At 47.2% G+C, this 12500-nt stretch overlaps 1 protein-coding gene across 28 annotated transcripts in view; it reads left to right on the top strand.

Annotated features, from left to right (window-relative positions):
• The window catches only part of LOC125295298 (muscleblind-like protein 1), a gene marked incomplete at its 3' end in the record, with an annotated part of 47662 nt that overhangs the window by 8029 nt on the left and 27133 nt on the right, over positions 1–12500 (top strand). For 11 of the 28 annotated variants that reach the window (XM_048244730.1, XM_048244722.1, XM_048244712.1 and 8 more), the window contains 3 exon segments: positions 1613–1884; positions 7180–7556; positions 8177–8971. In XM_048244730.1, coding sequence (XP_048100687.1) covers positions 8798–8971 — 174 coding nt within the window. 28 annotated transcript variants of the gene reach the window in all.

The raw sequence follows: 12500 nt of genomic DNA, 5'->3' as shown, positions 1-12500 counted from the left end.
TTTCTATCTCTTTTTTCCTCCCTCTCTCTCTCTCCCTCTCTTTCTCTGTGCGTCTGTCTGCCTAAGAATGGTCCAGCCGGTGCCTGGGGCTCTGCTGTCGCGGCCTGCCACCCGCCTCTGAGCAGACTCTCTCTCTCTCTCTCACTCTCACACACACACACTCAAACACACACACACACACACACACACACACACATACAGACACACACACACACACACACAATCACATACACAAACAACACTCTCACACACACACAGACACGTAGGCACACACACATACACACACACAAACTCACGCGCATTTCTTAGCATTCTACAAGGTAAGAGGTAAGAATTTGATTTACTTTTGTCTTTCCATTTGTGTCAGTGTGTTTATCTGTCTCTCTCTTCCCTTCTGTCTTTCTCTCTCTTTGACCGTGGCCAGGTCTATGCAGCATTTTCTGAGCGTGAGTCTGTCCTTGTATGAGCGTGTCTGTTGTTGGTGTTAGTACGTGCCGTTTTAACTGCTGGCTGACGGGGTCTTGTCACCCGCTGTAGATGACTCAAACTAGTACACAGAGATATACACACAGACATGCATGCACACAGACACTCATATTCACACACACATATACATTTACACACACACACAGAGACACACACATTCACACATGACCAGGAAGAAAAGTTGCTGTGTGTTTATTGTAAAGTTGCTGTGTGTATTTGTTATGAGAGACGACTTAATGTATTATGTGTGTTTCCATCCAAGAGATGAAAAAGAAGCACACACATCAAGTCTCTCTGTCTTTGACACACAGAAACAGAAGTACAGTAGCTGGTCCCGTCGTGACACTGCACTGCACTTGTTTAGACAGTGGCAATGTTTGATTAGTTAACACTTGAACTTTAACACGGCATCTGTCTCTCTCTCTTTCTCCCTCTGTCCATTTGATCGTGTTTGTGTGTGTGTGTGTGTGTGTGCGTGTATGTAGGTTAGTGTTTTATCCTCTGCTCTGTGAGGAGAGAGAGAGAGAGAGAGAGAGAGAGAGAGAGAGAGAGAGCTGTGGAAGGGGAACTCTCTGCCTGCTCCATGTAAATTACGTGTATGTGACATGTTTTGCTGCTACTTCCTTATATGGTGGGTGCCTGGTGTCTTTCTTGCAGTCACTGTAAGGCCAGCCCCAGCCAAACACACTTGGCAACACTGGGCAACACCAAGGGTGTGTCTGTGTGTGTTTATCTGTCTCTGTGTGTGTGTGTGTGTGTGTGTGTGTGTGTGTGTGTGTGTGTGTGTGTGTCTGTGTGTGTGTCTGTGTGTGTGTCTATCTGTCTGCCTGGACATGCACATGTGTATCTGGGTGGGAGTGAAAGGAGAGAGATAGAGAGAAGAAGAGACAGAAAGAGAGGGAGGGTTTGGAAGGCAGGGATTACACTTTCTCCTGTGCGTCACTCTGAAGTGGAGCAGTGTAAGTAAACTCAGCTGCCCTGAGCAGACGATGGGTGTGTGTGTGTGTGTGTGTATGTGTGTGTGTATGTGTCTGTGTGGAGGGGGTGGGCTTGAAAAACCGATCATGTGCTCTGAGAGGCAGTGCTGTTCCCTTCCGTTAGTCTTCCGGAGAGTTCCGCGGTGAGTCTATTGGAGCTTTCTTTTAAAGGTGTAGTGTGCCGTGCGTGCTAGCACTAGCTTCTGCTCAGAGACAGGATCGGTGTTTGGAGTGTTGTCGTCAGGGAGCTCAGTCTCCCCTCTCTCTCTCTCTCTCTCCCTTCATCTCTCCCTCTCTCCCTCTGTCTCTATCTGTCTCTCGTGCGCTGTTCGGGACCAGCGGGCAGCTCCAGCCATGATCGTTCTCGCCACGGGAGCTGAAGGCTGAGGGCACTGACCGACAAGGGGAAAGAGGTTTCTGTGTGAGTGTCTCTGTACGTGTATGTGTGTGTGTATGTGTGTCTATTTGTAGGTAAATGGGTCTGTGAGAGAGAGAGAGAGAGAGAGAGAGTGTTTATTGTGGGTATGAGTGTGTTTGTGGGTGTGTTTGTGTGAGAAGTACAGAGAGACAGAGTGTGTGTGTGTGTGTGTGTGTGTGTGTGTGTGTGTGAGTGTGTGTGAGACAGAACCGAGAGGTGAGCGGGGAGGCAGATGTGTGCTGCTGTGGACGTGTCGTCTGCGCCGTGGTGACGGCTGCATCACACTCTGCCGCTTGAGTGCTCTGACTCACTCACTCTCTCTTTCTCACACTGTGTGTGTGTGTGTGTGTGTGTGTGTGCGCGTGTGTGTGTGTGTGGCTCACCTGTTGGACTGGGAAGATTTTCTCAACTATTTACGGTGCTCTTCTCTTGTCCTGCTTCCTTCTCTCTATTTCCTTCTCCCTCTATCTTTTCCTCTTACTGCCTCCCTTCCTCTCTCTTCTCTCGCTTCTCTCTCTTCTTCCTCCCTTCTTTTCTTTTTCTATTCCACTCTAATCTACTGTGTGTGTGTGTGTGTGTGTGTGTGTGTGTGTGTGTGTGTGTGTGTGTGTGTGTGCATATGTTTGTGTGTGCGACTGTTATACCATGCAGAATAATTGAATTCAGTGAGGCAGAAGGCATCTTACTTTCTAATTGTCATCTAGGCTTGTGTGTGAAGAAAACGTATGTTTAGTTATTGAATGTGTCTAAAAATGATCCCTATTATTGCTTTCTGTGACATAACAAACATCAGGCAAATGAGCTGCAGAAGTCAGTGGAAGCTTAACTTTGGTATGGCTCTGTTTAAATAATGCAGTATGTTCAAATGACATGTAAGTACACAGTACACAGTACACATGCACAGTAAATGTGTATGTGAATGTATACATATTAAGTGTGGTAAATGTATGGCTAAATTCACCAAGTGAGACAGGGAGAAAAGTGAGACCAAATGAGGCACTTGCAGTTTCCTTCCTTTTGTCAGCTCAGCAACAATTCCTCATGAACTTGGTCAGTTATTACTGCTCCCCTCCACTCAATGAAGTTCTCCCAGCTAAAGCTGAAGGAGCTGTCTGCTTCAGGAGCGACGTTGTTTTGTTTGTCTGTAAAACTCAGCACCCCTAATTTTAAACTCGCCTCCTTGTGCACGCTTGGAGTTTGACCCACGGAGGGGGTTGTCTGCTGTAAAAACGGCCAGTTCCTTCACAACGTGTCTCAGTCTGGGCTCTGGAGGTCTGAGGTTTCCGGGAACCTCCTGTCTTCAGCTTTCTCAACGTCGCCGCCTAGACCACGTTCCTGTCTCTCTCTCTCTCTCTCTCTCTCTCTCTCTCTCTCTCTCTCTCTCTCTCTCTCTCTCTCTCTCTCTCTCTCTCTCTTTTCCCTCTTTCTCTTTCTCTCTCCTCTTTCTCTTTCTCTCTCTCTGAACGGCACTGCACCACAGCTCTGGAATGCTGACGCTTATTCATACGCCCTCTTGTTTGCGACATCCATCCTCAATTCCCTGCTCTCTGCTCTTTCTCTCCATCCATCTGCAAGAGACGTAAACACAGCCAAACGAGCATCATTTTAGGGCAATAGAGGGAAAGAGAGAGGAAGGGAATGGGGGGGGGTAGGAATTTGAGTGTTGTGTTTCTGAGTAATTATGGGAAATATTCTCAGCATTCTTAGCTAACTGATGATGTAAGCCATAATTATTCTCATTTATCACGTGCCAGCTCAAACATTGAGATGGTCTTAAAGGCCTAGACTCTTTTTTACTTTTCTCTTGCAAATGTATTATAGAAACATTACATTACATATGCACATATTTATTGGACAACTCTATCTGCATCTATTAGATGCTACAAGAGAGGTGGAGATATAGTGTAGAAGTCTAAAGGTCTACCTAACCTGCTATGTAGATCATTTTATTACCTGTTTGTCTGTCTCTCTTTTCTTTTTCATAGCATTCTGTCCATTGTTTTCTTTCTTTATTTCTGTTTTCTTTCCTTCTTTTTAAAAGATTCTTGGGGCTTGTATGCCTTTCATTGGATAGGATAGTGAAGAGAGAGATGGGAAGCAAGTGGGAGAGAGAGATGGGGTGGGATCGGGAAATGGCCCGGGCCGGCCTTAAATCCGGTTCCCCATGGGCTCGTCTGTTTAGTGACACTTAACAGTTTTATATAAACAAACACACAGCAACAAATAAACTAACACACACACATTTATAACCCCCTTGCACGTGCACGCATACAATACATTCTGTAAATTAATTGTAATGTTGTGTTAACATTTGTTCTACATCTGAATTAGTATGTGTGTGTGCGTGTGTGTGGTGTGTGTGTTAGACTGTCTGTCTGTCTGTCTGTCTGTCTGTATTTGGGCATGTGTTGTTGTGATAGTGATATTTTGGGGGCGTTTCGGCAGGACTGAGGTCTGGTGGGGCCTGGCCACTGATGTCCGTTAGATGTGAAGTGTTTGTGAGGTCCATGGGGCCCCCCCTGGTGCACCCTGAGCGTAGCATCCTGCTGGTGCAGCTTGAGAGACAAGAGACCAGACACAGCCGCATCTCAATAATGCCGCAGACAGAGCATGCCTAACAGAGTGTACCCTGCATGCATGTAGAAGTACTCACTAAGACATGACATGACATGTCATCAGCTATTCTGGAGCGAGTTGTCTGTGTCTGCGTCTGTGGTGCTGTTGAGCCAGGCTCTCGTGACGCGCATGTGTTTGTTGACTGGACTCAGAGAGGAAGGGGGGTAGCGAGGGACATGTTGTCACCTGTGGAGAAAGCAGCCACTCTAAACATAGGTCGGTCCCTGGAGGAAGATGTGCCAAGGTAGTTACTGCGCATGGCTGAGCTGCTCTTCTGGTGCAGTCTGTCTCTGTGGCACTCTCTATCTTTCTGTCTGTCTCTCTCTTTCTCGCTCCTTCCCTCTGTCAGTTTCTCTTTCTCTCTTTCTTTTCCTCTCTCTTGCACTCTCCCTCTCTCTCGTGGTGCCAGATGAGCGTAGAGTGATGCCTTATTCATGCTTCCTACTGTCAGCTTCGTCGTTCCGCTGCTGCTGTGGTGACAGTCACAAAGACACTGAGAACGACCTTTCCTTCTCTCCTCCTCGTATCCTGTCTCCTCCCTCTCCCTCTCCTCTCCCTCTCTTTTCCTCCTACCCTGTCTTTGCTCTTCCATCCATCCATCTATCCCTCCCTCCTCTCCCTTCCCCCTTTATCTCTCATCCCTCTCTTTCTCCCTCATTGTCTCGCTACTCCTCCTGCGACCTTGCAGCAGCACCTGAGGACCTTGCAGGCTGAGGAGCCCTGGGTGCTCAGCGAGAAAGTCAGCGGCTGACAGCAGAGCCCTTGGACATTTTTAGAAACCTGATGAGGTGGTTGGGGGGGGGGGGGGTGCTTGTGTGTGTGTGGGGGGTGGGGGGGGGTGGGGGGGTGAGAAAGAGGTGGAGAAGGAGGTGGGGAGTGAAAGTGTGATAGACAGAATGCAGGGGGAGCAGGAGTTAGTTTGAAGACAAGGGAAGACGGGATTGGTGAGCGAGAGCAATCTGCGCAGAGGCAGTGCCAATAGTTGGAGACATAGACATGAGTCTAGGCATGATAGCCCTTTAATCAGTGCCATTATCATGATTGCCTGCAGATAGCGTGTGTGAGGGTGTGAATGTGTGTGTGTGTGTGGGGGGGGTGTCAGGAGCAGGCACCAACCTGCATTAGGTAAATAGGATATCAGACAAGCAATTTCAAAAAGGGGGTGGTGAAATCGGCCCAAGCACATTGCCTCAGTCAGGCTCAGGCAGTGTGTGTGTGTGTGTGTGTGTGTGTGTGTGTGTGTGTGTGTGTGTGTGTGTGTGTGTGTGTGTGTGTGTGTGTGTGTGTGACAGACAGAGAGAGAGAGAGAGAGAGAGAGAGAGAGAGGGCGGGCCGACTGCAAGTCCACCATCTAGTCTCTGACCATCAGCTGTCTGACAGGTCACATGACATGGCTTTCATTACCCCACCTCACTTGACCTCTCACCACGCCATCCACCTGTGCCTGTGCTGCTTTCCCCCCTTCTTTCCTTTCCAAATAGTCTGTTATCACTTAGCGTCAGCCTGTGTGTTCCAAAGGTCGTTCATTTTTTTTCTTTCCCTTCTTCGTTCGCCAGCACTCTCCCTCTCTTTCTCTCCCTCTCTTTCTCTCCCTCTCTTTGCTTCTCTTTCCTTCCCGTTGGAAGTTTTTCAAGGTGAAAGTGCGCTGCGAAAGAGGCGTTGTCGGCAGCCCGTGACGGATCTCACCCTTTCTAACCTCTCTTCTGGCCTGCACCCCCTCTATCCATTTGTGGATGTTTGTATGTTTGTGTGTGTGTGTGTGTGTGTGTGTGTGTGTGTGTGTGTGTGTGTGTGTGTGTGTGTGTGTGTGTTTGTGTCTGTCTGGTGTGCAGATTGTCTGCTGTAAAATAACCAAACACAGAGAACAGAAGATTATTTGAGGTCGTTCAGGAGTCTTAGCCATGCCATTGAGGAGAAGACTGAGGGGAGAGGTGAAGGGCTTGCAGGGGATTTGACCTGCATAGATTGCTGGGCCCTGTGTGTAGGTCAACACTCTGAGGCGTTGTCCAGTAGTGTGTTACTCACACGAACACACTTGGCCCTTTCTCTACATGTTTGTTTTTAATCTGATAAGAAGCCATACATTTGAATGCCAGCATGGGGGCATGTAATAGACCTCAGAGCTAACTGTATTAGGGAACATATGAAATTCATATTCACAAGCTTTTTTATGTCAGGACCATAATATTCTACAGCATTACAAAAGCATATGGCTGGGTTGAGAAGGTAAATTGTACAAGAAACATTATTGTTATTATTGTTAACAACATGGTATAAGAAACATTATTATTATTATTATTATTATTATTATTATTATTATTATTATTATTATTATTATAATTATTGTTGTTGTTGTTGTTGTTGTTGTTAACATCATAACATTATTATTATTATCAATGCAGCTTCTATGTTAGTGAGGCACAGAAGAGTTGGTGGAAGTGTAATCACACGTAGTGAATTCTCCTGTCTCACTAAGTGTGATAGTCAAACTATGAGAGAGAAAAAAGAAAAAAGAAATAAACATTTAGAAAAGGAAGGTGGCAGTTGTCAGCAGGTAGAAGTGAAAGAAAAATACTTGCCTTCTCTCCCCTCCTCCACCCTCCCCTCTCCCTCTCCCTCTCTCTCTCTCTCTCTCCCTCCCTCTCTCTCTCTCCCTCCCTCTCTCGCTCTCTCGGCTGTCAGTCAGGTCGGCCTTGCCTATGCCCCGCCTTCCCCTGTTACCTGGCGCTCAGCCCAGAATACTGCTGCAGCTCTGGAGTTTCTGATTGGCTGACACACGTTCTCTCCTCTTCTCAGAAAGGGAAGTGAGAGTCCTCCCCTCCACTTCCCCATAGCTCTCTCTCCCTCTCTCTCTCTCCCTCCCTCTCTCTCTCTCTCTTGCGCGCGCAACCTCACTCACACACTCAGACACACACTCACACGCTCTCTCTTTTAAATAGATTTGCTAAGGCAGGCTGGGCTGCGCTGTGCTGTGCTGTGCTTAGCTGTAAGTGATATGCCGGTTTGATTTGATTTTCCAAGACTGAGCCACGACTGTAGAGGCCAAGAAGAGAAGCTTTGTGAGAACTGTGTGTGTGTTTAAGAGTGCACATTTATTTTGTCTCTACTTGTGTGAATCTGTGTGTGTGTGTGTGTGTGTGGCTGTGTGTGAGTATGTTTTTTGCTGAGTGCGAGTGCATTTGTTTTGTCTATACATGTGTGTGTGTGTGTGTGTCTGGTGTGTGTATGTGTTTGTGTGCCTGTGCTAACGTGTTAATCAGCATGCTAATAGCAAAGAAGAACGGGGTGAATATGTGTGAGTGTGTGGGAACGTGTATGACAGAATGTTTTATTTGTCTAAGCTTACCCCCCCTTTTCCACCCTTATCCAGGCTGACTAACATTTCTAACATTTTTACACGCCGTGGCCTTTTCCTCCGCAGCTGGTCTGACGCTCAGGCGAGCTTGTCTGACCCAGAACCTCTCTGAAGGAGAAACCTGGACTCCCATGGGGAGACACGCGCTTCTCTGACAGCATTAGACGCCTGAACTAGACTGCCTCGTCCTCACAACTAACTGTTCCTCTCTCTCTCTCTCTCTCTGTCTCTCTCTCTCTCTCTATCTCTATATCTGACATACACCCTCTCTCTTGCTCTCGCTCTCTCTCTCTCTCGTGCTCTTTCTCTCTCTCTCTTCTGCAGGTGGGTACTCCAGGAAGTGCCTTGTCCAACGTCTGCTGCAGCTTGGACCCGCTGCTAGAGCCTTGTCTCCTGCTTCTCGCCTCGCTTGCTTCTGGCGCCTGAGCGAGTGAGCGAGCAAACGAACGAAAGTGCTGACCAACCCCTCCGCCAGCCAATCCCCAACCTAAACGCACCCCACCCCCCAACCCCCCATACAGCACCTCAACCAGCCAATCCGGCACACAGGAAGTCAACCTGCTTTGCCTCCACGACCTGAAGTCCATCTCTGAACCCCCAAACGCCTGGGAAGGACACCATCTGCTGGGAAGATTCTTCTTGACGAATGACTGTCTCCACTGGAGAGGGTCAGAAGACATCTTTGTTTTGGGGCTAAACCCACCAGTTTTGTGGAGGTTCTTGGTCATTTTAAGGAGACTTCTGAGGTTACCCAGCCACTCCTTGGCGCTCAGACACACAGAGGGATTTTCAAGCACTTACAGACTTTACCCTTTATCGGGATTTACTTTTGTCCTTTTTATATCCTTTTAATTGTTGTTGACCCCCCCTCCCCCTTCCTCGTGTGTGTGTGAGTGTGTGGGCAACCAACCTTTTGGTGAAACCAAGTGCCAAGCGAGAGTTGCCATGGCGATGAACATGGCGCACATGCGGGACACCAAGTGGCTTACGCTGGAGGTGTGCCGCGAGTTCCAGCGGGGCACCTGCTCCCGCTCCGCCGACGAGTGCAAGTTCGCCCACCCCGCCAAGAGCTGCCAAGTCGAGAACGGAAGGGTAATCGCCTGCTTCGATTCCCTCAAGGTGAGCATCACACACACACACACACACACACACACATATGCCCACACCCTCTCACATCCTGTGCCCAGACATATTGCTATACAGATGATATGGTGTGGACGTCTCAGGTTAAGTGTTTGAATGGGGGCTGATCTGTCCGCCCACAGTGTAGGCCATCAGTGCAGTTGCAGGCAAATGAGTCTCATCTGGGCTGAAGACATGTCTCCACAGAGACAGCATTGTTTGTATGCCTCGGGTCAGATATTAGATTTAGGCTTGCCTCAATGCTATAGTTTCAGGACATTTACTTGATTACCATTAGCATGGCCTTGTGACTGAGATTAACAATAGGAATGCGATGCATAGAATGGGGCACACATAGGGTATGCTTGGTTGATCTTTAATGCTTCCATTTTTAGATGATCTGAACTTGCCAGGTTGGAAACAGAATGCTGTTGAGTGGCTTTGTATATCTGTAATTATTTGTCAGTGGTGGTTTGCAAGCTGGTGACCTACTGTGTTGACGTAGAATGGATCTGGCCCAGATCTAGATACTGCTCTAGAATTGGGACTGGACCAGCTCCAGAATTGTTCTAGAGTCAAGTACTCTTTGGGGCAGTCATGAGAACGAAATGGGCATGATTCATGTGCAAACAACGTACCTCCTGCCAAGTGGTAACATCGCCACTTTCAAAACTGTGCAAAAAATCAACAGAGCGTTTTCTCATGTCCCTCACCTTGGATAACTTCAGAGCAAGCCACGTGCGATCGTTGAGTGGCGCGTTATCTTGCCCTGAAAACAGCATCTGCTCTAGAGTGATTTCCCGTTCGACCACACCCACCTCTAATCACATGGCTGGTAACTAGAACATGTGACAGAACGCGAGGGAAACAAGAGAGATGGGGGGATGGGGGGTGAGCTGTAGAGAGAGAAAGAAAGACAGGAAGGAAGAAAGAGAGAGAGAGAGAGAGTTAGAGAAAGAAAAAACATGTCTGAATAGTTGCTAGTTGAGTAAGAAGGAAATGACCAATTGAAAGGAAATGATAGAGATGAGGGAGAGAAAAATAAGAACAAAAGAACAAAAATGAAAAGAAAGAAAGAGAAAACCACCTTAGAACTGAGTGTCTGTATGAGTGAGACTGAAATGATAATGACACCTTTCCTTCTGTGTCCAGAAGGCTGTCATGAGGAGATGTGAGTCTTGCGCAGTCATTTAGGGAACCCTTCTTGCTCGCCATGTGGTTTGACATGTTGCCCAAGTAGTTCCCTCTCAGCCATGACCTTATACAGCCCTAGAGCTGCACAAGAGCAAGATAGAGAGTGGAGCACGAGGATATGCTGACACCACTGACACTTTTGGTTGTTGTCCGTTAATTTTAATGATGTTGTCAATATCAACCATTTTGTTTTTCTCAATCCCTGACTGCGTTGCACAAAAATGTTTCATCTGTTCTCTAAAACAAAATAATGATCAATCACTCATTTAGCTTTAGCATTAGCTTAGTCACCAACTTACTTTGGTGCTTATTTTGAAATAATATACTAAAAAGTGATTTGGTCCAGATCTGCCCCAGGCCTGGCTGAGCTCAAGGCCAGATCGTCTCTAGGGCCAGCTGCTATCTGTGTCTGGCTCCTCAGTGTTTCATGCTGTGCCTGGTGTCTGTCCAGTGTTAATATTAGCCTACTGGGAGGTTGGAAAAGGTGTACAACAGTTAGGTTTGTCTTGTATGGTGGGGTCTGGTTTAGTTTTGTTTTTCAGCACGGTAGGCTGATTTGTTTAGTATTTTGCCCATTTTACTTATCCTGTTATCCTTTAACATGTTAGCATTGTTGTAGCATAACGCATTGTCTTGCATGGTAACCATATAGTCTAGTTCTTTAGCATGCTAGCCTGATGACTGCTCGCCTCTAGTTCATTATCATTATTAGCCATCTGGATTCATTCTTCAACGTCTAAGATGTTGTTGTAGCTCGTCTGTCTGGTGTGTTGTTAGAGAGTGAGAGTTTTGCCCCTCGCGTCACCGTGGAGATGGCGCTCAACTCACCACTTCCTCTCAGGGCAGCAGGGGTATGCCACTCTGTAATTTTCCATCTATTTTTACCCACAGACTGAAAGGCAAACACACTCACAAAACATACACACATACTAACCCACTGACACATACACACAACCAGACACACACACACACACACAAACACACACAGGTTGGGGTCCAGACTGGGGCAAGAAATAACACCTCTCTGTCACCATTCTTCTGTAAAACGCTGGCCTCAGGCCAAGCGACAGCCCCTCATCTCATACAAACTAGCACTTGTAATAGATAGATAGATATGCTACGCGTGCACACACACACAGGCACACACACAGGCACACACACAGGCACACACACACACACACACACACACACACACACACACACACACACACACACACACACACACACACACACATGTACACTCATATGCACACCCACGTTCATACAAATACTCACTAACATTTTCACACTTAACTTCACGGATATAACACATACTCAAAACAGTCCTTCATTCTAGCACATGTGCAGGATATTTTCTTCCCGAGTGGTAGTTTTCTCAAAATAAGAGTGACAATTTTATTACAATCGTATCATGAGTAAGGAAAAGGGTCGCTCAGGGAAACAAAGAATCACAGCCAAAGAGTGAGAAGTGGGAGGGAGAAAGTAAGAGAGTGAGAGAGGGATATAGAGGTGGAAATGGCGTCCCTCCTAAGAGATGTAGCCTGTTTCATTATTTTGTGGAGAGAGAGAGAGAGAGAGAGAAACTGTGTCCTCTGGTGAGATGAAAGTTCAGCTTGTGGAAAAATGCTGCTCACTGGCAGCAGGATAAGAAGGAAGGGTAATGAGGAGCAAAGGAGAGGGAAAACGAGAGGAGAGAGGAGTGGACAACAAAGGACAGGGAAAACGAGAGGAGAGAGGAGTGGACAAAACAGGACAGGGAAAACGAGAGGAGAGAGGAGTGGACAACAAAGGACAGGGAAAACGAGAGGAGAGAGGAGTGGACAAAACAGGACAGGGAAAATGAGAGGAGAGAGGAGTGGACAACAAAGGACAGGGAAAACGAGAGGAGAGAGGAGTGAGGAGTGGACAAAACAGGACAGGGAAAACGAGAGGAGAGAGGAGTGGACAACACAGGAGAGGGGAGGACTGGACAGGGGACTCATCTCGGCACAAACACAGCCGCGATGGAAGACAGGAAGCGATGTACCTGCACTGCACCCCAGAATAGATAGAACAAGTTCTTTCCTACATAGAACAAACAGCTGTGACACTACAGCTCACTGTCTGATAACACCTGAATGGATCCCTTTAAACATGAGGAAGGACTGACCAAGAGTATTGGCATTTGTGTTGATACAGAGGTTGGGCATTTGTATTTATACCCCGCACTGGGGCAGGTCAGTCCAGGACAAAGGGACAATTATTGCATTGGGTACGACTTTCAAAACATGTTGACTTTCCGTAGAGCAGTTGATTTTAGAAAGGTCAAGTTGACAAGTAAAATAAGCAACAG

The sequence above is a fragment of the Alosa alosa genome, chromosome 1, assembly GCF_017589495.1.
Source record: "Alosa alosa isolate M-15738 ecotype Scorff River chromosome 1, AALO_Geno_1.1, whole genome shotgun sequence".
NCBI classification, from domain to species: Eukaryota; Metazoa; Chordata; class Actinopteri; order Clupeiformes; family Clupeidae; genus Alosa; species Alosa alosa.
This window is presented reverse-complemented; position numbering and strand designations above follow the sequence as displayed.